General features: G+C 42.4%; 1 protein-coding gene across 4 annotated transcripts in view; it reads right to left on the bottom strand.

The window, feature by feature from the left end:
• Positions 1 to 13,831: 13,831 nt before the first annotated feature.
• LOC146205488 (protein naked cuticle homolog 2-like) overlaps positions 13,832 to 25,388 on the bottom strand; it is a 47,689-nt gene continuing 36,132 nt past the window's right edge. For 2 of the 4 annotated variants that reach the window (XM_084590187.1, XM_084590189.1), the window contains 6 exons: positions 25,097 to 25,175; positions 23,299 to 23,420; positions 21,816 to 21,911; positions 20,690 to 20,950; positions 19,321 to 19,496; positions 13,832 to 16,973 (listed from right to left, as the gene is read on the bottom strand). In XM_084590187.1, coding sequence (XP_084446313.1) covers positions 16,610 to 16,973; positions 19,321 to 19,496; positions 20,690 to 20,950; positions 21,816 to 21,911; positions 23,299 to 23,420; positions 25,097 to 25,175 — 1,098 coding nt within the window. In that variant the 3' untranslated portion in view covers positions 13,832 to 16,609. Of the gene's footprint in view, positions 16,974 to 19,320; positions 19,497 to 20,689; positions 20,951 to 21,815; positions 21,912 to 23,298; positions 23,424 to 25,096; positions 25,176 to 25,388 lie in introns of all 4 variants that reach the window. The other 2 variants (XM_084590186.1, XM_084590188.1) reach the window with 1 other exon arrangement.

Raw genomic sequence — 25,388 nt, 5'->3', positions numbered from 1 at the left:
CAACGATTTCAACGTCATTTCCTTCGTCATTAGTTTCGTCATTTTTTTTATTAAAATTTTATTTATAATCTTGTGCCACCTTTCTGCTTTTCAGCCACCAATCTTCTAATACTTTTTCTTACTTCCACCGTAGATTCCTTCACCTGACCGCTGTATAAGATGTTGAATTTTTTCTACGGATTTACCACACACTGCATCGTGCACATCTTACTGCGTGCAAGCGCGCCGCCTATCGGTGTCAAGAAAAGGGGGGACCTGACGCCGTCACGTGCGGCGCGGCCCAGTCTATTCACACACCATAAAGTTTATACCTTCCCTCGCTCGGACACAACAATCAAGGTTCATCCCTTGCAACAATCACGGAACTATAGTTTATGATACAGGGCGTTCAAAGCTAGACTTTACTGATTTTTTTTTTAATGCAAAGCGTCGTACGCTAATTCCGCTTTTGCACGTTGGCAATGTGGTCAGGCGGATACAAATTGGGGTAACAATTGTTCCCGTAAATTCAATAATTACCTTTTTATTAACTGATGTATCGTGCATATTTATGTTGATAACTTGGAGGCAGTGTCATTTGAAGAGGATTCCATTTTGTACAATTTTAATATCGCACCTGTGCCTGGAGATATGCACGTCCAAAGTTTCAGCCTATTAATTCCTCTAATTATGCATGCGAGACGGCGGCATTCGGCATGAAGCTAGACGATGGTGTTTACTTTTTGTTTTTGGTCAGCGTTTTCGTTAAACCCAAGATACGCTCAAAATTTGGACATAGCATAATTCTAGGTAAATATAGTGACAGCTGCTGAACAAATCGAACTGTGGAGGCCCATGCGACTGGGGTATAAGGTAAAGTGCACTAGTTCACTTTAGCTATATAAGGCAATGGTCATTCGCTAGGAGCCGCCGCGATCACCTAGCAAGGCAACGCCACCCTGCGAGCAGTGGGGAGAGTATTGCAGGATCGCTCCGGCGCAGCTGGCGTAGGACGGTTTGGTAGCGTAGCGAGAAATTAACCGAAGGATCGCAAAAGAAAGCAGGCGGCGAAATTTCTATTCCAGCGGCGATTTATGCCTTAGATGTTTTAATTATCAGTTCTTTTATTTTGCAGAGGCAATTTAAATGCTTTGAAGCAGGACGCGTATAAAACGCGAATGAGGTGATGTCCTCTGGAAGTTAACATAGCAAACTGCACTCCACCGAGGATCAGCGCGCAGCCGCACTTCCTCTTAAAAATACCTATAATAAATGGGCTCACAGTCCTGGGTGGCTAGTACGGCCAGCGCTGTAGCGTGAACGTTGCTATCGTTTGGCGGCATAATTTCGATTTCTCAACGGTGCAGTACCCGAACTCCCTATGCACCTGTAAACCTTTTAAACAGTGATTTCGGCAAGAAATTCGATGAATATTTAGTCTGTGCTAAATCGGAAACTCTGGGATGGGCCCATTGAGAAAACTAACTATTTCTGCGCCGCGTACTTGGCCGCAAAAACCGTCGTGCTGTAGTTTTTAGCATATTTATGAGCACGAGAATTCTAGCACTTTGTGAGGACACTACAATACTCCCGACGTCCTGAGGCAGTGTTCAGGACAGCAAGAAAAAAAATGTTGCGATTTTAACGTAGGTAAACTGATTCGGTGGCACGCACGAAAGCTTTTCGGCGCAGATGGAAGTAGGCGACGACATGTAATGAACAGCGCGACAGTTTGGTGCACTCTGCACGCGCAGGGTAATCGGCTGCGGTGATAGACGGGACTTCATATCTGCTTCCCACGAGAAATTACTGGATTCGAATCCACTCATTTCCGACAGATGTTTCCCTTTGTGCTCGGCAGAGGCTCAAGATTCGTGGTTGGATTTGACTGTGTTAAGTCTAGTCTAGTGCACTAAAATATGTGAACATGGTGCAGCTGTTGCGCTACTCATTCAAGACACGAAATTTCGATGGTCAACTCTGGCTTATTTACGCAGGTGAAGAAAATGTTCACCACAGGAATTGTTGGGCATATAAGAACAGCTAGCATGCAAATGAAAAAAAAAAAATACAGCTGCTAATTCAAACCTGGCTAATGTGAAATGAAATATTCCAAGTTGGCGCACAGCTGATTCCAGGGTAATAACTTTACTTCACACATTTCCACCACTGAAGATATTTTCATCTTTGAGGAGACGGGTCATAATCATTTGGTACATCTTAAACAAGAAATAAGCATGGAAAAACTTCATAAACTATTTCTTTTTTCGCATTCTCCCGGCGTGCCCTATATGCTTCAGGTGAAATCTGGTTCTGCCGCAGTCTGCCCCGCGTGCCGTTGTTCCTGAAATCGGCATATTTGCAATCGAATGGGAACGAACTACGGCAGGTACAACAGACGTATTTGTAATGGTATACGTGTAGAGCGAGGCATAAATTATGAACGATATTTTTTTTTTTTCTAGAAAGTTTTTTCAACAATATAATGATCACTAGCAATTGGCCTGAGTTTTATAACACGTAGGATGGGCCTCTTCATTTGCCGTCGAAACGAGATCAAAATCCTTGCTCCCTATTCTCTGCTGACATTTGGGGAGGAAATTTAGATCATATGTTGCGTAAGCTGCATTCGTAGCATTCATCCCTCGGTAGCCGAAAATAGCTGTATCCAGCCTGATCGAGTAACGACCGTTTGCCGCAAGATAAGCCGCAATCAAAAGACTAGTGTATACCTGTCAAACAAGGTTCGTGGAGAAATATTACATGTTAGTGACTGCGGAATCGACAGCGCAACGGTTTATGTTCAAAATCGGCTCTCTTTGCTAACTGAAAATGCAGCAGCATCATCGCAGCAAACAGATTGCAACCGTTTCCCACGCGCTGCCGGCGAGCGGCACTGCCGGAGTTACGTTCGCCCGTTGCACACCAGAGATTCCTTCAGCCGACTTGTCAAGTTGCTCGAGATTCTTGTCCCAGGGGATAGAACGTTCCATAATTAGAACAACCAAAAATCACACCTCGAACGACCTCCACGCTTGCGGTACGTGTGCAAGATGCATTCTCGTTTTCGTTGATGAAGCACGCTACAGCCGCACAGTGCTTGCAGTCACCGAAGCATCCGTACCGTCAACTGCACCTGCCTTCCTGTAACATCCGCGGCCCTGTCGAAAGCTGCGCGCGACGAACAAAAATGTTCGGCATGGTATAGAAGCTGTAAAGCGAAACTGCGAGGGAAGTATATATCGGCGCAAAACATCAGCAAAGCAGCTCGGCACACTCAGTTCGGCAGCGCAGGTTGTCACTGATTTTCGCACCGACACGCAAGAATCGCGCACATGAGCATGCGAGCGGCTACGCTAGAGACGCAGCGAAGCGGGTGATTCCAAAACGCCGTCCGCCGTGGCTTCGACGCAAATAAGGCCTAGCGACGACCAGGGAGCAGCGCACGATCGGAGTGCCGTCGGTCGCAGCGCCCGCGGACGGCATCTCTGCGGTAACCTGGCGACATCCGGTGCTTCACATAAGCGGTGCGAATTTGTGTACTTTCGCGATGAAGCTGAGGGTACACCTTTTTTTGACGCACGTTCCATTTAATTATTAACAAGCAGCACAAATGGTCGATGCGGCAAAGACGAGACGGGACTACAGTACGCTGCTGCGCCGTCGGTCGGTACATAAAGGTTGATGCTGCCTATTTAATCGGTACGGTGTGAAATTGGACCAGCTAGTGCTCTTTTCGCACTCCTGCAACGACGCGCACTTTCAGTCGGACGCCACCACCTTTTCGGTTAACATCGCGAACCGAAGCGCCAAGCTCGGGTTCACGCATGCATTGCAGCACTCGAGCAGACGACTTTCACAGCTACCGGAAGCGTGTCAGTGACGTAGAGAGCGTCGCGGCTGCAGCCAATGGCAGCCTGTCGTGGCCTGTCACTCTGTGACTGGTGACGTAGGTAATCACGGCAGAATAGTCCCAAATCTCGCCGCCACGCGGAAATGGCGCAGCCCGCGAATTTCAAAAAACGCAGCTTTTAAAAATTAATAATAAATCGCTAGATTTTTTTCGATGAGTTTTACGGTTTTACTTTGAACGAATGCTCGGAAGCATTTGTTCTACACATTGAAAATGTTTGCCAGTGACCTTTCTAGCCGTTTCATGCCCCCTTTAAGGGGGCAGAATTGTTGCGAAGCATGCACATGTGCTTATCTACCGAGATACCGGCCAAGCCACATGTTAACGACAGTAGCTGCGGTGACGTGGCTTCGTTCTTCGCCATCCACTTGTCGATTCACTTCAGTGTGCATGTAATAAATAAATGAAAAATTCAATTTTGAAATTTATTTTTGCAATAAAACAATTATGAGACGAGGTAAAAAGCTGTAAAAACAGCTTGAGGAGCCCCGATTCCCCTCGCGCACAGAGCAACACAACAGCGTGCGATGAAGGCGATACACATATGAACACACATGTTGGGTAAGCTACGTCACACTCGAGAACAAATCAAAAATAAGAACGATATAGGCATATAGATGCGAAAGAGAGTACATTATGGTGCAAACATAGCACACAGTCAATTTAACGAGATTCTGGTTATGTCAGTATTTTTCTCCATGAAGATCTGGCATAAAATTGTCGGCAATGATTATTTCAGCATCTGTTTTTCGTAGTTCAATATTTGGTAACGTTACATGGCGCTAAATAACATACGTCATAAATTTCAGAGTTTTTCCGCAATCCTGTTAAATTAGTCAAAACATCTTTACCTTTAAACTATGTGGTGCTTTTTAAAAAGGCCAGCAGTGTGTGATTGATATGGAACTTTACATGCTAGGTGCAATACTCGTTTCTGCAATGCTGAGAGCTTGTGAATGTTTGCTGCTGTCGTGGTGAACCATACTAGAAATGCAATGGAAAATAAAACAGGAAATTGTATAAAAGGAAGTTAACTGAGGTATGGAGATGATGACAGTGGCGGCGTGTGATGCAAATAGTCCTGGACTGCTTATTAACCACGTTTTTCATGTGTTCATCCCATATCATATTTTCAGAGAAATATACGCCCAAGGGTTTGAACGTTTAGCACTTAATGTTGGTTTTGTTCAACACAATTTGCGACAACTGAATATGTCTGCGACGAGGGTCTAATAGGACAGCTTTCGTTTTGTCAAGATTGAGTTTCAAACAATTACTTTGAGCCGCATGCATTTATTTTGTACAACGGACTTGTTTGCAAAAAATAAACTAGTATCATTCGCGTAGATTACGTAAATAAATAAAAAAGGACCTAAAATGTTACCTTGTGGGACCCCTGTTTTTACTGACATTACTGAAGATTTCTGTCCTCCAATCATTACAAACTGAGATCTATGTTGCAAATAAGATTCAATTTATGTGTTGCCCCTCTAGTGCCATAATAATGAAGTTTTTCAAAGGTAATTCTGGTTAATAAGATCAAGGGCTTTTGAGAAGTCTAAAAAAAAAAAAGTCCAAGAACCATGTTTTGTCGTTCAAGATTCTCCATAATGAATTCTTTTTGAGCTAAGAGCGCTAACTCTGTAGATCTTATTCTAGCGAAAACCATACTGGGCTGAATATATGAGGTTATGATACGGTAGTTATGACTTTCAGTAAATGAGGACAGACATTTTAGAATTATTTTATCCGGCCGTTTTGAAAAAACCGGCAGAACCAATAAAGGACGGAAATCTGACATATTATTTCTATCAAAGTTTCTTGAATATAACTTTAACCTTTGCCATCTGCATACTACAAGGGAAAATTACAGTTGACAAAGATAGATTGAAAATATGGGTAAGGCAAGGAGTTTTCACATTAATTTGATGGATGAGCCGTTGATGGATGAATCACGCGAAGCTCAACGTACGTACGGTGCGGACAAAAGTAAGCGGAGCACGCTATTTCCTTAAGAAAAAAAAATGGCAGTAGAACCCAGTGCCTTTTCATTTGGACAAATATTGTTTTCTTATCTCTGTTGTGGAAGGTGTGATTTTAATTTTAATGGAAAAGCGTGCTCCGTTTACTTATGCCCGCCCCTGTACGTCGTACGCGCGCTTGTTCCGTCGCGAGCGGCACTTCGCGCTGACGCCCCTCGTCACCTTTTACGTTGTAAACGTGACTATTCCCGTATTGGCGACGTGCTTTCGCCAGCATCGATGGTTTGAAGTAGCTCTCAAGCATTCGATGGCCTTAAAACCGCAGAAAATGACGACCGCCGGCGTTGACGGCGCTGAACGCTGCGTGCCAGTACGTTCCAGTAGAGTGCCTCGACGCACGCTCCCCTCCTACGTACGCTGCGCCGCGGCCTGGCCACTCTAGCTAACCGCGATTGGCGGTTAACCGTGGTTAAGTTCGGTAACCTCGGTTAAGCGTAACTGTGGTTAAGCCTGCCGTGTAAAGAGGGTATAAGGTACAAAGCCATGAACAAAGCAATGCTATAACTCCAGCGTTCTTTGTGACCGCCTCGGATTTTACTGTCATCTCTCAGCAAATTTCAGGTGGTGACCAGAGTAGATGAAGGTGACGAAGACTCGAAGGCTTTCTTCTTAAACAAACCCGTCAGAGACGGCCTTGTGACGACTTCTACGACGACAGGACTGAAGGATTAAACTTGAGCTTATATGTACAAAATATGTACAAGGAGAGATATTTACAGCAAATATGTCAAAGAAAAAAACTCTGAACCGGCTAGCAACAGGGGAGACCCCTGTCGTTGTCGGGTAGGAATGGTGCTTGGCACCTGCAGAAGTGTCGCGCCCCAGGATCACATATAATCCATCAACCTATCATCATCCATCCGATGCCCCCGGCAAGGCCCCCTCCCCCTTCCAAATAGGGGGGGAGGGGAGCTTTTTGTTTAGAGGCATTGTACTTGTAGCCCATAACGCTCGAGTGGGCCTTCGAGCTCGGTTTTAATGTCTCGAGGCCCAGCCCACACTCGAATCGCAGCAAGTATCAGCATGATTGGTTACTTGCTGCCTACCCCCCCCCCCCCTTTTATTTTTTTACTTTACCAGCACTAATAGCTCTCTCCCAAGGAGTATGAAGAAAAAGGTAAAAACATACACTCGGAGTCGGCAGTGAGCAGTGTTCCTGCCAAATGCGCACAACTTTGCCCTGTACACGAGAGGGAAGAAACATACAAACAACGCGAGAACGTAACCTTTCCTTTCTCCCAGTGCCGCCCACACGTCGACACCTCACCTGGTCACTTAAAGCCACGGAAGTCCTAATTTCGAGTTTCCGTTTCGACGCATATACCGCACTTCTTGGCGCCATGCACTCTGCACTGTCGCAGCAGACATTTGCCATATTGTGAGCGCGTTATTGTTGCTGGAACGACACGCAACGGCCCCTGCAAGCAGGTACTACACCTCTCATTTGACAATACACTGGCCTCGTCGTCCCAGTGTCGTCTGTCAAAACAACGCCCTCCCTGCACATGGGAGGGCGTTGTTTTGACAGACGAGACGACACCTCAGCTCTTGTAACAGGGTGCCAACAATTCACAGCGTTCTCCCACGTGCCTACCCCGACCGGGGTAAAGGCATCTCATCCAAATGACCAGTCGTCGCTGGACAATCACTTTGTCCGGCTGTACTTAATTTACCTCTCAATGCCACACTTTCCATGGTGCCCATGCCTGGCTTCCTACGGACTGTGGTCGCTTCTTCGTTCCTTTTCACTGTGGCGGGCCGCTTCACGGTTTCAATTTTATTAAGAATGAACGGGCTCCGCGTTTGCTCCGCAGTTACTTTTCGTGTGCTGCAAGCGTGTTTCCTTCCCGTACGCTTATTCAGTTATTCAGGGGTTCGAGACGACCACCAAACAAAGCCCTACTGCCTGGGACGTTGGGCACCGCGCCTGCCTTTCAGCCGCTTTATTGCAGGCCTCCGACCATTGGAGGAATGAACGCCCCCACGCGCGTCTGACGGTCCCTTACTCTCGCTGTATACATTCGCCTCAGTTTGCTGCTCGTTTGTGCCAAATGTCGCAGCAGTTAGGATGTTTTGCTGCATGCTGAAACTAATTTTAAATTTCTCATTGCCTCACTGCTGGCTTAACGGCTTCAATCTGTGTGATTTCTACGTGCAGCCTTGAGTGTACGTCACTGATGTGCAGTGCATCGTAAAGAAACATACATAGTATTATAGTTGCTGCAGGGCAAAAGTTTCGAGCTTTCTTTTGGTAATTTCAGACAAATATCTCTAACTGTAACTTAAATCGCTATTTAGCTAATCAACGCGCACACCACCCAAGGCGGAGGCATACTGTGCGCTCAGCATGCACGTGTTGCAGGAGCTCGCCACTGCATCCTTTCAAGGATCAAAGAGCACAAATTAACACCTACCACCCACTGTCACGAGCCCTTCGATCACTACAGGCATTAAGCTGTCCCTGAAGTGCCAGCTCATCTGCAGCAAGTAGCTGAGGAGCGCATGGCCACTCCGGAGAGCCGGAAGGTTTGTACTGTTTGCTTTGAAAACAAAAAATGCCGATTAGGGACATTTTAAAGAAATATTCGCAGTCAGCGTGGCTTTGTATTCTTTGGCTGTAATACAGCAAGTCCTCTTTAAACTTCAAGTACAGCTAATGCTATCCAAGTGACCACCAGGTTTGCTATAAATGGGCTTGACCACATGTTTTTGACTATGCAGTGTACTCCACTAGCCAGAAATGCAAACCACAACTTCAAAGAACCAATGAAAGCACAACTGGCAACTAAAGTTGGTTGGAAGTTGTAACATTTATTCAGTACACTCAGTACAACAAAACTCTCAATTCTGCTGTTGTACAAATGTCGAGTGTAACACCCCTAACTGAGCTATTTTACGTGACCAATGCTCTCAATGCAACATTGGCATGACATATGGCTTGAGGTATGGATGGATGTATTATGTACAAAATAACTTACACAAAATCCACAGATTGTAATGATGGAAGAATAACGTAGGTGCAACCCACATTAATGCACCATTACAGCATGGCATTGAAATATCTGTATATGTGTGTGTATATATATTTGTTTATTTATATATCTATATAGCGGAAGAATGTCCAGACACATTATACACAGCAATTGGGAAAGGTCTTCGAATATTTGCCCAGTGCTTATTCTTATGATCCCTGAGACTCCTTGAGCAGTTTATGTACAAGCTGAAGAAAGTCAATAATGGAGTATTCAGTACAAAAAAGATCAACCTGCACTCTAAAAAGGAGATTTTATGATGAAAAAAAAATTTTTTCACTTTTTTTTATTGCCATAAATTTACAAGAACTGGCAGGTTATTCAGAGGTGAATTTAGCAAAGTAAATAATGACCTACCATAAAACAACAGCTAGCAACAACCTGAATGCTTCCATGCAATTGTAAGGTACAGTGCTTTCAGAGATCTCCTGAACCAGGAAAAAAATTGCAAAAATAAGAAAGCCTAAAAACCTGATTAATCATTCCACCAAATGTCTTTACTGATAGGCTACAAGCTCCTACAACTGCAGTGATGCAAAAATCTGGACAAACGAAAGTTTGCATGACTATGCTCAGGCAGATACTAATAATTGCCTGGTAGAATCTCACTGCCCCTAGCATTTCCTTTCAATACTTGATTAAAAATTATTGCAAATGTGATGAACAGATTTTATGAGTTATTATGTTTTTTTGGCATTACACTATACATCAGCCTGAAAATAAAAAGCACTGAAAACTGGGCAAGTTTGAAATAAGGCTGAGAATAAGACAACATATAACACATCATCGATTCAACAACTGCTATGTGATCAGTCTACTGAGCAGCCAAATATCTGGCAGTGAAGTGTGCAATCATATAGAAGCATTTTTCTTTGCTTTTGTTTTCCGAGTACAAAGACAAACTGATGCAGCCACAGCTCATATGACTAATTTCAGGTTTCAATCAGGCATATGCACTCATTCAAGAATTAGTTAAGTAGTCCCTGCTTCTGACTAAGACTGTACACCATAACACCTGTATCCTCAACATATCTGTCTTATCTGACTGCAAAAAGCCTACACAACTAGTTTTCCTAGATTCTCACATGAGCCCAGTAGAACCTGTGCGGTGCAGTCCCTCAGCAATATGCCACTAAAACTATGGTAGCAGACAACAAATTACACCCACTCTTCAAGGGTAAGCCCCAAATTCTTGAAACACGAATCCAATGATCGATGCACTCCGTGAAGTTCATCCAATTTTTACAGCAAGGCGCTCTTTTCGTCTGCATACATATAGCCATAGCAATGTGCGCACAAAATACATTTGATAAAGGCAACTAAGCTGAACATAGCACTGAAGCATTGGTGCAGGCCACATTTCAAAGCATTCATGCACAGCACGTAGCACACATATACCCCACTGACAAATCAAACAAGTCGCATGCACCAATTTTCTGTATATAAAAAGCAGTACTGGATTTCTGCCTCATTATTTCCAGCTTTATACAACCATAACAAAGTATGACTATCATGCATTTACAAGCTTCTGCTCTGCCAAACATAAAAGAAAATGGTCCCTGGAAACTTGTTAGCTACACACAGGAATGCTTTGAAAAAAATATATATATTTCTCATAAAACATACTACATACAGCCACATCCATAACTTTTCACAACTCTACATGAAGTCACAGTCAAATAATCCAAGTCATTGCAACATTTTGCATGCACACTTTACTATGAAACTTCGCACTGTGCATCCTATCACCAAGCCAGTGCTGACAACCCCAGGGCAAATACATGGAAATGGTGACTAATGCACAAACACTCTATATAATTGCCCCTCCCCTTTTTGGAATGCAACCCCCTTGCAGCAATAAGCTCAAAACCGTTATTTTACTTGCCCAGTAACCTTCCCCCAACCTCGAGGTTTTGAGCCTCTAAATATAGAACCTTGAGTAAACCACTTCGCAAGCATTATGCTCAGGCAGTACAATAGCCTTGCTACCATCCTGCATACTGTGTAGCTAAGATATCCACACAAACAGTCCATCACACATGTGAATGAAGTTAATTAAGCGAGCTTGGTGGCTTGCTCACATGATTTCAGGCAGGTTTGTTCCAAGTGTTGCTAGTAAGCCAACACACTAGAAATTATGTGTGTCACATATCTGCGTTAGGGAAGAAATGTTATGTAACACTGTTTTACGCGTGCAGGCACAGGGTCACGTTACACAACTCAGATCAGTCACCAGAAATAAGTGAGAAGCACTGACATGACCACAGCCAGATCTGCTGTTTTCCACTCTACTTTCAGGGAATCTGGCATTTGCCATTTCAACCTTTTTCACACCCATGGCATGTGTTTGTTTGAAGCTCCTGCAGACGGAATTCTACAGCTAAAAGGAAGTGTTTACTTCGGTCATCCCTATGACACTCTGTATGTACACCTTTGCATGTGCCAGTGTCCTCGATGCATCATTCTTTTCTAGTCATACTCGATAGATGACAGTCATTGAAACACTGGGATCAGGTGAAGAGTTTCCAAAAATTTCAGGCCAACTTTTTTTTACAGTTATCTATTGATCTATCTGATAAGGAAGTCCCAGTATCTTCATTTCAAATGAAGCAAACCCTAAAGCATAGTTTAGAACACACATTCTCAATAAAAAATATGCACTCAAGCTGCCATCTCAAATACCTCAAAAGACTAGCTATTATACAGAGGACAGTGTCGATAATGCCCAACAGCAATATATATTTCGAAATATTAGAGCACTTCTCAGTGGCGTATCATTAAAAAAAAAAAAATACAGATTCCCTTCAGTACATATGCACTAGGTGCTAAAAAGGAATTTCAAGAAGGCGAACTTTATACCAATAAACATACTTTGCACCCTTGCACCTTGTGTGTTGTTGTATGTTGTGTGTTCTTAATGGCATTTGAATAATACATTTCCACACTGCAGCTTTTACAACTCGAAGCAGCTGTCTAGCCCCACCACCTGCGCACCATCATCTTCTCTATAATAACGACAATATCTTAATAGATAAGTCATTTGACATATTTCCAGGCATTTCATTTTTCCTTACATACTGTTCTTTCATTATTCTGGTCGCCGAGGTGCACATGCTGACAGCACTAACAGCTCTTCCTCACAGAGCACGCTGTGCTTGCCATTGCTAAATGGCAGTGTGTAATCATATGGGCTACACTGGATGCATACTATATTCCTTACCCTCAATGTAAGGTCATTCGGTATTCAGGGATTACCCTGCAGTACACACCTTGTCACAACCTCCTCTCAATTACTTATTGTGAACCACACAAATTAGCTTCGTAAACTTTTTTGTAAGGATTGGTGGCCTTGACCCTTTCCCACTGAAAACCATGTGATCCTTCAGATAACTACCAGCAGTCTTGAGAACACCATGGGGAGGAAAGCTTTCTGCTTTCTTCAGCCTCCTACAGCCCTGCTTTTGCAAGTTTGTAAACATTCGCAAAATAAATATGAGGCACAGAATACATTTTTTACAGTGAAATACTAGGCTTAAATCAGTGCAGGACTTTGAAGCATGGGCAGACCAGAGTTTGAACTCCAAGGGAAAAATGCTGGTTTGCAATAGCAGATTCACAATTTTAGAAGGCACACAATTATGGGAACATTAATTAGTAATTGCTATGCCTCCAGTCCGCGACTGAAGGCTCGATTTAAAAAAAAAATGTTTTCAGCACGCACACATCACACCATGAGCAGGCACCTCACTAAAAATGTTGCCCCAAGGTTCCTAAATTCACTACAGCAGCAGACAAACCAATTAAATGTTTTAAGTGTAGCTTTTGCTCTTTCCTTCAACTCGAGTTCTCTCCAGTTTGCCTTGACATTGGCCCCCTTATTAAAGCTGCTGCCAATGCTGTCACCCATGATAACCCAGCTACAGCTACTACATACCCAATGCTTACTGCTCAAGCCAAGATGATGTGACAGAGATGCCGTACAGGATGGAAAGTAACATCACTTTTACATTCAAGTCGCAGCAGCACCAACTAGCACCTAAGAATGTGCAACGTTCCAAAGACATTCGTGGCAATGCACTCTGCTTGTTTAACATGGTAACTCACAAAGCTCAAAAAGATGTGCCACAACCCTCTAAAGAAAGTGATCTTCATATTAAAAAAAAAAAAAAAAATGACATGAGGCAGCAACCTCAGCATCATGTAGAGTAATAAAGTTTGCAACTTGCCTTCAGTATTTGTGTTCAATGCCAGTGAATGAGCAGAAACATAACTTACATCACAACAAAAGTGATGATCAAGTGTACAGAACTGTTTGAACACTGAATTCTTGGGTAGTATCCATGACCAATAAAAAGTCCACTAGCATAATTTTTCGGATAAAAATTTACACTCAGAAAGGAGTGCTCCCAAGGACCAGAAACTTTGGATAATTTCTGACAATCACAATGCAAAATATCAATGCAAAAAAAAAAAAATTATACTGCCTCACAGCACTGTAGAGCCAGTGCCAAAAATGTGCAGCCCAAGGGGAGTGCTTCAAAGACATGCAATAGGCCCTCTGCTCGAGCATTCACACACATCCTCAGCTTCAGGGGGTTGGGGACATATTCCTTTTCCCTCCAGGAGACTTTGACAGCTGATGATGCAAAACAAGCTCTGCTGTAATGCCCAGAAGAAAGTCCCTTGGAGCATATTTTTCGCACTGACTGTACATTTCTGCCTTTTCCCTTGACACCTCTCTTAATCCATAAAAATTTTGCACTGAATACATTTGCTTAACTGTCGGTACTAATTTTAATTCCAATGCTTCACATTTAGAACATGGTGTGGTGTGCACCCAGAAATCACATCACTTATGAAGAGTGAAAAAAAAAAAAACAAGCACAAAAGAGATGAGGACAATAAATACAAAAAAAAAACACAATGCTAGACGAACTTGCTACTGAGTAAATTTGCGTCAGTATGTATGCAACCTACGTGCGTGCAAGAAAAAGTTGTCCAAATCATCAAGGTGCTGTAGCTAAAAAGCCAATGCTTATTGCAGACAACCATTGCAAATTTCTTTATATGTAGATTTACGGAAATTTCACAGCCAACAGAGCCCATAAATGTTAGCATTCAACTAATCATGAAACTTTTAGATGGTAAGCACTTCTCCCAAAGCAATACACTTCATCATGAAACCATGCCAACTGGAGGGGAGATCCTTCCATACAGGGAAAATTCGGCACTATTAAGAAGAGCCTATTGCATTCGGTGAGGGTTTGAGACTATCAAGGCAACAGTTTCTGCTTTGGCTAATACATTATATTAAGTTTTAAAGTTATCAGTGTTAATATCCCAGGCACTGGGCACGTGCATTTATTTTTTATTATTATTGCTTTTGCTCACCTGCAGACTCTGACCTAGCTCTGACCATGTGTCCCAGATACGATGAACCAAGATTTAAAATAAGCCAAAGTGTTCCAATGAACTGAAATCAACTGAATGCTGCAAGAATTCACTTAAAGTACTGGCTGGCATTTAACAAATTAATTTTTTTAATGTAGTTTTGAACGATTACATGTGAATAGAAAAGTTGTCAAGCGCCACGAAAACGGTCCGACCTAGGCACTGCCAACAAGGTAGCCTTAGCGTAGCCCTTTTTATTCGGCAAAATTAAAGCCAACAAAGTTTAAAAAATTCCATATTAGTGTAATTCATGCGCCCAATGTGCCGCAATTAGAGTACGCTCATCCGTGACTCTGTGAACTGCTACTAGATTTGCAGACTGCAATGATTTTCTCAATGGAAAGGAGTTCTGCCATTTTCCTTGTCCATGTCTCATTTCCGTGATTGTTTTCATCACACCCCTTGATGCATAAGCTCACCCAGCAGTTTATTCTGCTAACAATCACATCATACATGTATCCTACGTATGACAACCAACAATGAGACAAAGAAACTCCCATGAATTTGCTAGATCACATGTGAAACCCATTTGTGTGTATGAACTGCTTTGAGGATATCAGTCACAAATAACATTTCAAAGTTTTAAAACTCCCCAATTCCAAAATAAAGTACTAGTAACTTGCTACACACCAATTCAGCCACTAAAGGGCAGTAGAATGGGATGGTTGCATAAAAAAATAAAGTGAAGCACACTAATTAGTTAATTTAACAAGATGCACCGGCAATCACAATCAATGAAATAACAAATCTTTGTGCCATGCAGTCCCACTTAATAACAGAGCCCACAAAGCTTAGATCACCACCAGTCACGTTACGATTACTACCATCACCAGCACCAGTTACGACAAATCACACACAAAAAAAAAAAAAAAACTTGAGCATACTGGAAAAACAATGCCAACAAATGAAGTTTCCTTCTTTTTTTTTTTTTTTTCTGCCGAAATGAGCCAAATCCAAAAACCAAACTAGTTCAACAATTCTTGCAATTCAAACATCATCGCTATAGATCTTACTTTTGCAAAAGGTTTGATACCGAAAGGCAGCCAATCAAGTCGACAATTTCACAACCACCCATGAATGTACAATGGTATAGCAAAATAAAATAATTCTTGATTTAATAAATTTTAACTAGTTTACTCCTGCTACCGATGTGTGAATAGAAAAGACGCTCACATCAGTGTACGAAGCAGAAGCCTGCTATTAGCATTTACTTACTCGCTTTTAAAGCAGAGCAGCACTCTGGTTGCAAAAAGTGAATACTTTACTCGTTCTTTTGCTTTATTCACAGCATGACAATTTTTAGGTATGATTTTCATGAAGAGAGCCTAAAAACAACTCTAATTCATAATTTTTTGACAAATAGGGGTCAAACCTAGACTTTTATATAGAAAGGAGCCAAATTCAAAATGTAATTGCTAATACCGTCTAAATTATTGATTAAGGTTTCATTAAATTCAGGTGTTGAGTTTCTCGAACTAATATATGAAGCATATCAAAAAATAGTTTGGATATTTCTACAGCCTGTGCCAATGACAACAACCGTTCATGATTTTCTCAGTCTGTCTTTTTGTAGACATTGCTCATTTCGAAAAAAAAAAAAATCGCTAAGCATTGACATGCAGATTACACCTTCAACTTGGCTTATCCTGTATGTGTATATGTATGTGTACACAAAACATCAGGCAACATGCATCCTTTATCTCGTTTGGCTGCATTTTACCTCAACCTCTATCAAAAATGAGAAAGCCAACTCTTTAATAGTCTAAGAAATGTCTATCAACAAACATTCTCCTCAGCTGTTCAATGACACACCCAAGTAGCTTCACCATACAGGGAACCCAAGCAGTGCCTTAATGAGAAAGTTACTAGATGTTTGAGTCCCTGCTGCAGCTTCTCAGAAACTTGTTGACCAAGATAACAGAAAGGCATAGTTTTCAATGCAGTGACCCAGTCATAGTGCTACACTGTGGCTTGAAATGCCACTGCTGTAGCCACAGAAGGCTTCTCGCTGAGTCGTCACCAAGCAGGCTCGAATGCATACATCTGGAAAGTTGCATGCCTTTCACCGGCTGCCCACAGCTACCGTGTCTTTTTCACTGGACAAGCAAGACTCTGCTCCCCATTGGTCACAGCACCATGCCACGTTCTTGGCCCACACACTTCCAAGTAAGCACCAGAGCACAAGCCCACTATCAGTCAACGTAGTGGTGGTAATGATGGTGCACGTGCTCGTGCAAGTGGTGGTGCTCATGGCGCTGGGCAGGAAGTGGGGGTGGTCCAGCTAATTGCTCACGCTCAATCCAGCTGGCCACCTGACGCATGGCTCGCTGCCGCTCCAAGTCTCGCTCCCGATGCCTGTAGTGATGATGCCAACCCCGACATGGTGGCTCTTCTTCGTGCGACTTTGAGCGCCTGTGCTGACGCCGCTCACACTGGGGACTAGCAGCTGCACCTCCACACTCGTGGCCTCGGTCCAGCAACTGGTAGGGGCACGGCACAGCCTCTGGCCGGGAAGGTGCCTCTGCTCTACGGGCTGCTGTCGCCTGCTGCGATCGCCTGCACACACAAAGTATGCAAGTCAGCACGCTCCATCTTCACAGTATGACCCACCAAGTAAAATAAGCAATCAAGCCCTTGCAGCCACCTCTCTGAGCAGGGAGCCAGCTGATATGTTGGCAGTGGTTGCAGCAAGCTCGCTGTGCTCACTGCAACTTGCACAGTCACATATGCCAGCCGGCTGATGTGAGCGAAGAAACCATTGAAGGCGTGTCGGCCTGTCGCTGCAACAGGGCCATGGAGCCATGGCCGTAGCTGCTAGGTCCACTCAAACCATGATTTAGAGTAGGACAATTGTGGCAGCCAAACGCACTAGTAACTTTTTTCTTTTGTATTTCACAGGCTTTCCTTCGAGATCAAAAACAGATGCACGCGAGGTTTTTCTTATCAAAAATAATAAATTAGGGTTTCCAAAGGTGCTCTACAACTTTGCAAATCTCATCTATAGTTTAAAGTCGATATTTAGTAACTCAGGAAAATTAACTTAATTAGCCAATTAATTGCAAAACAAAATGACTGTGGTGCACAAGACGACAAGCAGCTTATGCAACTGGTTTACCTGGCCTGTATAAAATATTTCATTTTTTAACCCTTAGCTGAAGTTAGCTGAAGTATAAAGCTACCTAAAAATCTATCTGCTTCAAAATGATCTTGGCATACTTCCACATGCTGCTCTTGATGCACTTGGCAGCAGATAACGAAGAGCAGACTTTATGGGTGCAGTGTGAAACCACCAAGTTATTCTGAACCCTTCTTAAACTACATGCATCTACGTCCCTTTCAGGCACCGCCCACCATTGTGGTTGTGACCTGAACACTATTTCTCTGAATAAAAAATTGAGTGACTCAGCCAACCAAATTAAACATCATGTGAACGAGCACAAATCTCAACCGTCTATCCACATTCAAGGACTTCCTGATCTAACTTTTGGAGGATGGCCATCATTTTTTGGGTGTAGGCCAAGTCAGTTTTGAACGTGGATCAACTCAATTTTCTAACTACACAAAGGCAATTATGGGGGTATGCAGCGCACAACTCAAACTGCCTCTCACTTTTAATGCACCTTAAGAGGGCGACATGATAGAGGTGCATTTAAATCCGCTGCACACGGCAAGAAGAGTGGCAGTAAAGCAGGGTGATCAGGTGTAGCCACAGCTATGAAGTTCCGAAGTTGCCTTCCACAAGAAATTCCTGGGTTCGACAGTACTTTTTTTCCCGAGCTTGGTGGAGGCTTCACACAAGATTCATGGTGAGCTTGACCATTTTAAGTAATGCTTTCGAAACAAAAACATGGTGCCTTGTGTCACTGAGGCAGCTCTGCAAATGGCAGCAGTGTGCACTACGAACCAAAGCTTATGAAAGATAAGGAATGACTAATGAAGCAATTTTTTAAACTGGAGTTGCACTTCCCGTAGCCTCTCTAAGCAGACGCACTTCAGGCCCACAGACACGGCCACATGATTAAATTAACGCAATGGTATATTATAACACTAAAGAGCTGTTTCAGCGTCCTTCTAAACCTTACACTGTAAGAAGTAATACCGTATTTACGCTATTGTAAGTTGAATAAAATGTAAGTCCCCCCCCCCCAAAAAAAAAATCGCAAGTAAAAAAAAAGCATACCGGTGGGTGCTTTGCCTAGCTGGTCTACTCATCCCCACTTCCGATCATGTATTTTGGTGATATGCGCTACAAGCCTGGCATCCAGCTCTCGAAAGGGTCTCAAATGTGGCCCATGGAAGACTCCTCGCTTGCAATCACAGTTGGAAACTTTGCCTTACTGCCAGCCTCGCATAAACCCATTTAGAAGCTTCAAACCTGCAGCCCATTGCACAGCTGTTTTTTCGGCATAAATGATGGAAACCCTCCTGAATGCTGCAATGAATGAGCATTGAATGCTTTTTGGCCCTGGAGAGCTCATGACGAAGTATGTGGCCGGTATCGAGTCAAACGCACTAACCTCAGGCAGCACCAAAGAACGGATGATCGGTATCAGCTCTTCTATCAACCATCAACACTCTCTGGAAGCGCTGCAAAGCAAAGTGTCACGTGACCTGACACGCCTAACTTGCAAAAAGCTAGTCTCTCCACGATTGGAATAGCGGCCTTTCCATCAAGTATCAACAGTTCTTCAAGTTTGGCGTGTGCAGTAAAAGTAAAAAATGAAAATTTCTTCCCGAGAAGCAAGCACAGTAACTGAATGATGCGCTCCCCCCCCCCCCCCCCCCTCGAATTTTCTATTAAAAAAAAAAAACAGGTCGACTTACAATCGTGCAAATATGGGATCAGACAACATTGCCTATACTCCTTGCAGGTTTTGGACATAATTATAATTCGCACTTTTACCTGTTGTCTTCTGCAGCAGATGACTGATAGCAAGCCTTCTCTGTGCTCTCCTTAAGCCACTGTAGAAGCTCATGCCGGGGATGAACGCGAGGTTTGACTCTTCGGGAGCGACTCCCTAATGGTGATGGTGGCACTCCACCAGACGAGTGTTTGCACCTGTTCCCAGCATTTTCTGCCTGAAAATATGCAATCAAATTCAAATGTGGATTCTCAATGTGTCCATCACTTAACACTGGTTCTTCTGCTGGCCTTCTTTTCCTTTTACATTCCCTCAATATAGTAGAGTCATGTATTACAATTGAAAAGGCTTATGTTGGCAAAGCTAATATCGCATACTAGCCAAGCTATTATAACAACTTAGTGGTATGGATCTTCAAGCTTTAATTAATACCACCAGAGCATAAAAAAACCAGCTTGTCACAATTGGACATGCAAATGGTAAATCAGTTATATAGAAGAGGCAACAGCTTACATAGCATTTTGTTTACAAATTGCAAGCATTACACACCAGACAGATGTAGCTTAATGGTCAAGATATTCATGCAAGCATACTCAGAATGTTGAACATGTTAACTAGAAAACTTCAAGGACCAGGAGCAGGGAGTTTCAACAAATTAGCAGGATACAATAGTCACAACTGCCATAGGGCAAGGGCTTGGGATCACTGGAAGAAGTGGTTGACCAGCGGAGGATTTAAGTACCTGATAGTCATAACAGAGATAGAACATAGAGGAGAAGTACTAGTGCAGACGTATACTGGATTACAAGGCACCTCCTATGCACGTGCAGAGGCCCCACAACTGGCACTGCGAGTGGGCATAGGAATGTGGTAGACCGGTATACGCCTACATTATTACATCTCCGCTATACTAAATCTCTCCAATCTTACAAGAACATAAAAAGCAAGTAAACAAAATAACAAAAGAAATTGAAGGCAAATGGTTCCTTTGGTGCCATGGTTATGATCTGTGCTATGCTGGATTTAAAATGCACTGCTCGCACTCACTTCATGTCTCCATTCAAATCAATTATTCCATACACTGGTTGCCCATACTGAGCTCTCATGACCAGAAACTGGATCAGTTATCTACCCTGCCAGCCTCATAATACCAACAGTAAAGGTACAGAGCATGCCTGTTACTCTCATAGAGACTCGGAAAAGCAGGGAATCTCCTCGTTAATGGTGGAAACCAAAGCTACAGACCTGAGGACCTGTCAATTAACAGTTAAAGATGGGTGCAATAATTTTTCTGTCCAATATAAAATAGCATGAATGCATGTCACCTTTTGCCACAGAGCTGTAGCTTGCACCTACAAAGTCAAGTAGCAACACTACGAAATCATGAGAACATGGAAGGAAATGACCAACCTGTGGTGGGAACTTCCGGTGCACAGGAACTGACAAGCTCTCAGGTGCTTTGCGGTTAGGGAGGGGATCATCCGTGAGCAGTGTGCAAGCAGTTGGAACACTGCTGCGTGCCGAGGATTCGGAGAGTGGCCGTGTCTGTGCTGGGCAGCTGTCCTCATCGGGTCCAATGGCAAGTCGGACCTTGATTGTTCGACTGCCCGACTTTGGCAGGCTCTTCTTTCCCAATGCATCATAAATTGACCGGACAAGGCTGGCTATGTCCTAAAAAAGAATTGATACTAGCTTGAACAACAACAAAATCGAAGGAATTTTCCAATGCAGCACTGCTCTCAAATAACGAACGACATTTTACACAAACTGAACTTTGTTTACAACGGCAAATATACACAATGGTGCCTAGGTAGTAGGTACCACACACAAAACAACTATACATTGGGAATTTCCATAGCGACAGACAAATTTTAGCTGCTTAGCCCTGCAATGCCTAGGTGATGAAAGTGTCTGCTGAGAGTTATGAACATCCAGCATCGTGCAAATGCAAAAATACTGGCAGTTAAGAGAAATACAAATCAGGCAAACTTCCAAACATCTGATGTAATCAGTCAACTGGAATAAGTCAATAGTAAACAGAATAACTAGTCATGTGCATAGCAGAATATCGGCTGAAAGTCTGGGTTGTCCTATCAAGAATGCTACCTCTTCTAGTGAGTGATCTTATACAACATGCCTTCTGTAGCCCTGAAAGCCAACACTCTCTGACTGCATAAAGATTTGAACATTGGTGGCATGCACTGCTCAAACCATTACTTTGTGTTGTGTTTTTATGTGTGTATAACTTGTTCACAAACCCATACTCTACCAGCTGAGTGCTTTAACATGCCAAGCTCATCAAGGCATGAAGTTGGCCAGACTATTTAGTTCTGGTTCAGCATAACTTAAAATTTCCCACAGAATAGGGCAAAAGAAAAGGAGTACACAGCATGAACCCTAATGTTGTGTCCTGTTCTTCTGTCCCAGCTGTTCTGTGAGAAATTTTCAGTTATGCTGATGCTAAGCTCAAGGAGCCATTCAAGGCTCTTGAATCAAATAAAAAGCATGCAAGTACACAGATGGCTTGTCTACTCACATCTTTTGTCACTTTGCCATGACCATTGAAGTCGTAGAGTGTAAATGAAAACTCTTGTCTTTCCTCTCCTTGGTTGGATTTATTGCATGATGCATCCTGTGCATAGTGAAAAAAGAGAAGAGTTTTCCCATTTTTGCAAACAAATTCAAAATTTTTCTAAAGGCAGATAAACACAAGGAAATAAACAATTAAGTTAAACCCCTAGCATTTGTTCAGTCCATTTGTCTCCTTGCATTTGTTCCCGAGTGTTTCCACTTCTATTATGATCTCTGAACAGACTAACCGACTAAGGGGTTAGTTAAGGATTGTGTACCGGTTGTTTCACACTCTTCACACTTAGAGGGAACACTGGATCAGTTCCATAGCACCCAACACAACCGCATATCAAGCGAAGAATGGAGCAGGCATAGAGAGATTTGGAAACAGTGCTTCACGTCTGCTCCGCTGTCTGCCCCTGCAGCTACATGAATAGAATGGTGCTTTTGAGAGTGCAGCCATGCCCTCCTACATTTCCATCAAGTTTGAAACAACCACGTACATGCAACTTCTTGAATATGTTACTTGCACTCAAAAAGCTAGCCTGCAAAAGGATACGTTTAATTTTTCCAGGAGCAATTTCAAACTATATAGTAGGATACAATTTGAAAAAACAGAAGTCGCTAAATATGGGCAGTAGTATATGCGGTATGTGTGTTAGTCCGCTAAAAAAAAAAAACAATCAGTTTTTATCATATCAAACAAGCCAAAGGCATCGAAATTCTTGTGCTTCTAATTTGCTATGACGGTTAGCCTTTTAAGTGAGCAACCAGAAAAGACCTACCAACTGACTATTTTCTGTCACTGAGGAATTGTGTAGGTTGGCTACTGCAGGCTTGAGTTGCATCCAACCATACCATGGTTCATTTAATAACCACTGTCAATTTGACCTAAGTGAGACTGCAAAATTTGGTCTGTATGTTCAGAAAAACTCTAAGTTGCACTTACAAAATAATTGTAGACTATTAATGGAATGCAATATTTTTTTTTTCTCTTCTGGCTGACCTTTGCATGCAATTGCCTCAAATGAATCCAAATACGTGGTAGTCAGAGCAACATAACTCAACTGTATGTATATAGTCAATAACAGTGGTCATGCCCAAATCTTTCAAGCAACTAAAAGCCAGCAACAATAAGACATGGTTATTAAAGTTTTTCAAAAAGGAACAAGCATCACCCATTCATAAATGCATGGTTTATAGTCACTGAAAGCTTTTTATTAATTTCTCAGCTCTCATACTCTTTCAAACATGTCTTTTAAAGGAGGCAAAAAATTATTTTAATGACTGCTAACGTCAGCCTCAAAGCAAAAACAAAAGGAAATGCATATTCCTACCAAGTACATACGTAACAGGCACCTCTACAGTTTGCTAATTGCTGCGAAGAATGATGTCCACATTTAAATGTGACCACACCATTTTTCAGAATATATGGAGACAGAACTAACCGTTGCACCAAGGACTTCTCCTCTTTCTTCCTTCTCACTCTTCTCTTCTTCAGCTTTCTCCGGCCGTTCCTCATCCTCGGTCAATGATGGCGTGGTCACCTTTTCTGTGCTGCCTGTGCTGCCTTCTGGAAAAATCACAATATGCAAGCTTCATGAAAACAATCTGAAGAAGTTGAAATAAAAAAAAACATCACATCATGAAAATAGCAAGTAAAATTTAAGTCTACGATTATCTGATGCCAAGTAGCTCCAGATCCAAGAACACATCAGTAGCAAGTTATAATCACACAAACTCTGACAGGCTACATTGAGACATCTTGTCAGGCTGACGTGAAGTCATACAGTCCCCAAGATTCCCATGACTCTGCGATACACCACAGATTTAAACATCTTCTCTGAAATTGTATGTTAGTGGCAACTGTATTTTCTGATGCTACTAGTATTGCAAGCATCATCAGTAGGAATGACAAGATGATGAAAAATGACCATTTTACCTCATTTGCTTGAATATAAAGTGAAAGGGCAGTTTTAGAACTTGCCGCAAGAACTTTTATAAGATATTATGATTATAATGTAATCTCAAAACTACTGAGGCCAACCAAAACCAAGAAACATGAAAAAAAAAAGAATTCAAAGGCAATGGTTATGATTTACGTCACAAGATATGTGTTATAAATGTACTCATTATGCACGAAGGAAGTATTCCAAGTGCAATGACTGAGAAGTGTTGAGACAAAGTTGTGATTATGAAATGTCTATTTGCCAATGCACACAAAACCTTCTTAAATTTAGAAGTGATCAATTTGATGCAAGCTTTTCATTATATCTGTGACTTACATTACGTTCAATTCTTTGGTCTCTTCTACCTCTGCCCTACAAGACGAAAAGGGAAATTTCCTTAAATCACAGAACCCTGACATAGTATAACTGGACTAGAACACATGGTTCAAACTAACCTGGTTATAGACCATGTCATGTTCCATTACACACATTTGACTAGTTTCAAACTTGTCCATTTTATTTTAGTTATTTGATACTACCAAACAGTTTATAGATTTAAGCAGCTCTCTGCAAGGCAAAAATTTGCGGGTTCGGGTGATCACAAACGAATGATGTCAGATATAGAAATTTCTTCCAGTGCTTTTTGATCACGCTATTTTTACAAACTCTTATTAGACCCTGCGCTTCAAATTCTGTTGTTCAGAACAGATCAATAACTGCAACAATCAAGAACCTATTCTTATTTTTTTGTGTGAATCAGTCTGGTCCAACTTTTTATCAGCTTATCTTCTACGATTATAATGCCTTGTTCTATCTATGTTCCTTACTTCAAATGTGACTGTGCTTTTTTTTTTTTAAGTTGATCACAGCTTAAGTCGCACCTGTGCACAATTTAGTCACGACCCCCTACAAATGGCAGTTTTTCAGAAAAACCTCACACATAAGTCACATTGGTGCATACGACGCACCTGCCCTTTTGGTAAGCACTGAAAATATGTGCTGAGGACACTTTGCCAGAGTGTGCAACAAAAATATATGCTTGAGTTCGGTACTGTGCACAGACAATTCTTCAGCTCTGACGGCATGCCTTCTTCCTGCAGTCAACTATTTTTGTTTGCATAACTGACCAAAGCACTCCAGCAGCTTTGTACCAGTTTTAATTAATTTTTCTGCAATTAATTTTCCTGGTGAATAATTTTTCTAGAGGGGAGTAACACTGACCCCTCCTCCTCCCCCTCATCTGCAGCGGATGAAGTTCAAGTATTTTTGAAACAAATTAAAAAATTTATGAACTCACCATGATGCAAACACTGCTCTTCCTCAAACTGGCCACCTGGTTTGCAGCTCTCGTCATCACAAAGTGACAGAGACAACTCCTGCAACAAAACCATTTTTTATTATGAGGTGTTCAATGCAGCAAAGAAAATGTAAGCCGAAATAACAGCACACTTACTTTCTGCACTTGATACAGAGTTCAGTTAGCCAGAGAAGACCAAGAACAGTTTTTTTTCCTTGTTTTCTGTGCTGCAAGCTCGCGTATGTTTAGTGTAATTGGGTGGCTATTTTCCCCCTTTTTGCAGCACAACATC

Source organism: Amblyomma maculatum, chromosome 1 (genome assembly GCF_055883805.1).
Source record: "Amblyomma maculatum isolate TAMU_Amacu chromosome 1, ASM5588380v1, whole genome shotgun sequence".
Classification (NCBI taxonomy): domain Eukaryota; kingdom Metazoa; phylum Arthropoda; class Arachnida; order Ixodida; family Ixodidae; genus Amblyomma; species Amblyomma maculatum.
Note: the sequence above shows the minus strand (reverse complement) of the source record. Positions and strands in the feature narration are given on the sequence as shown.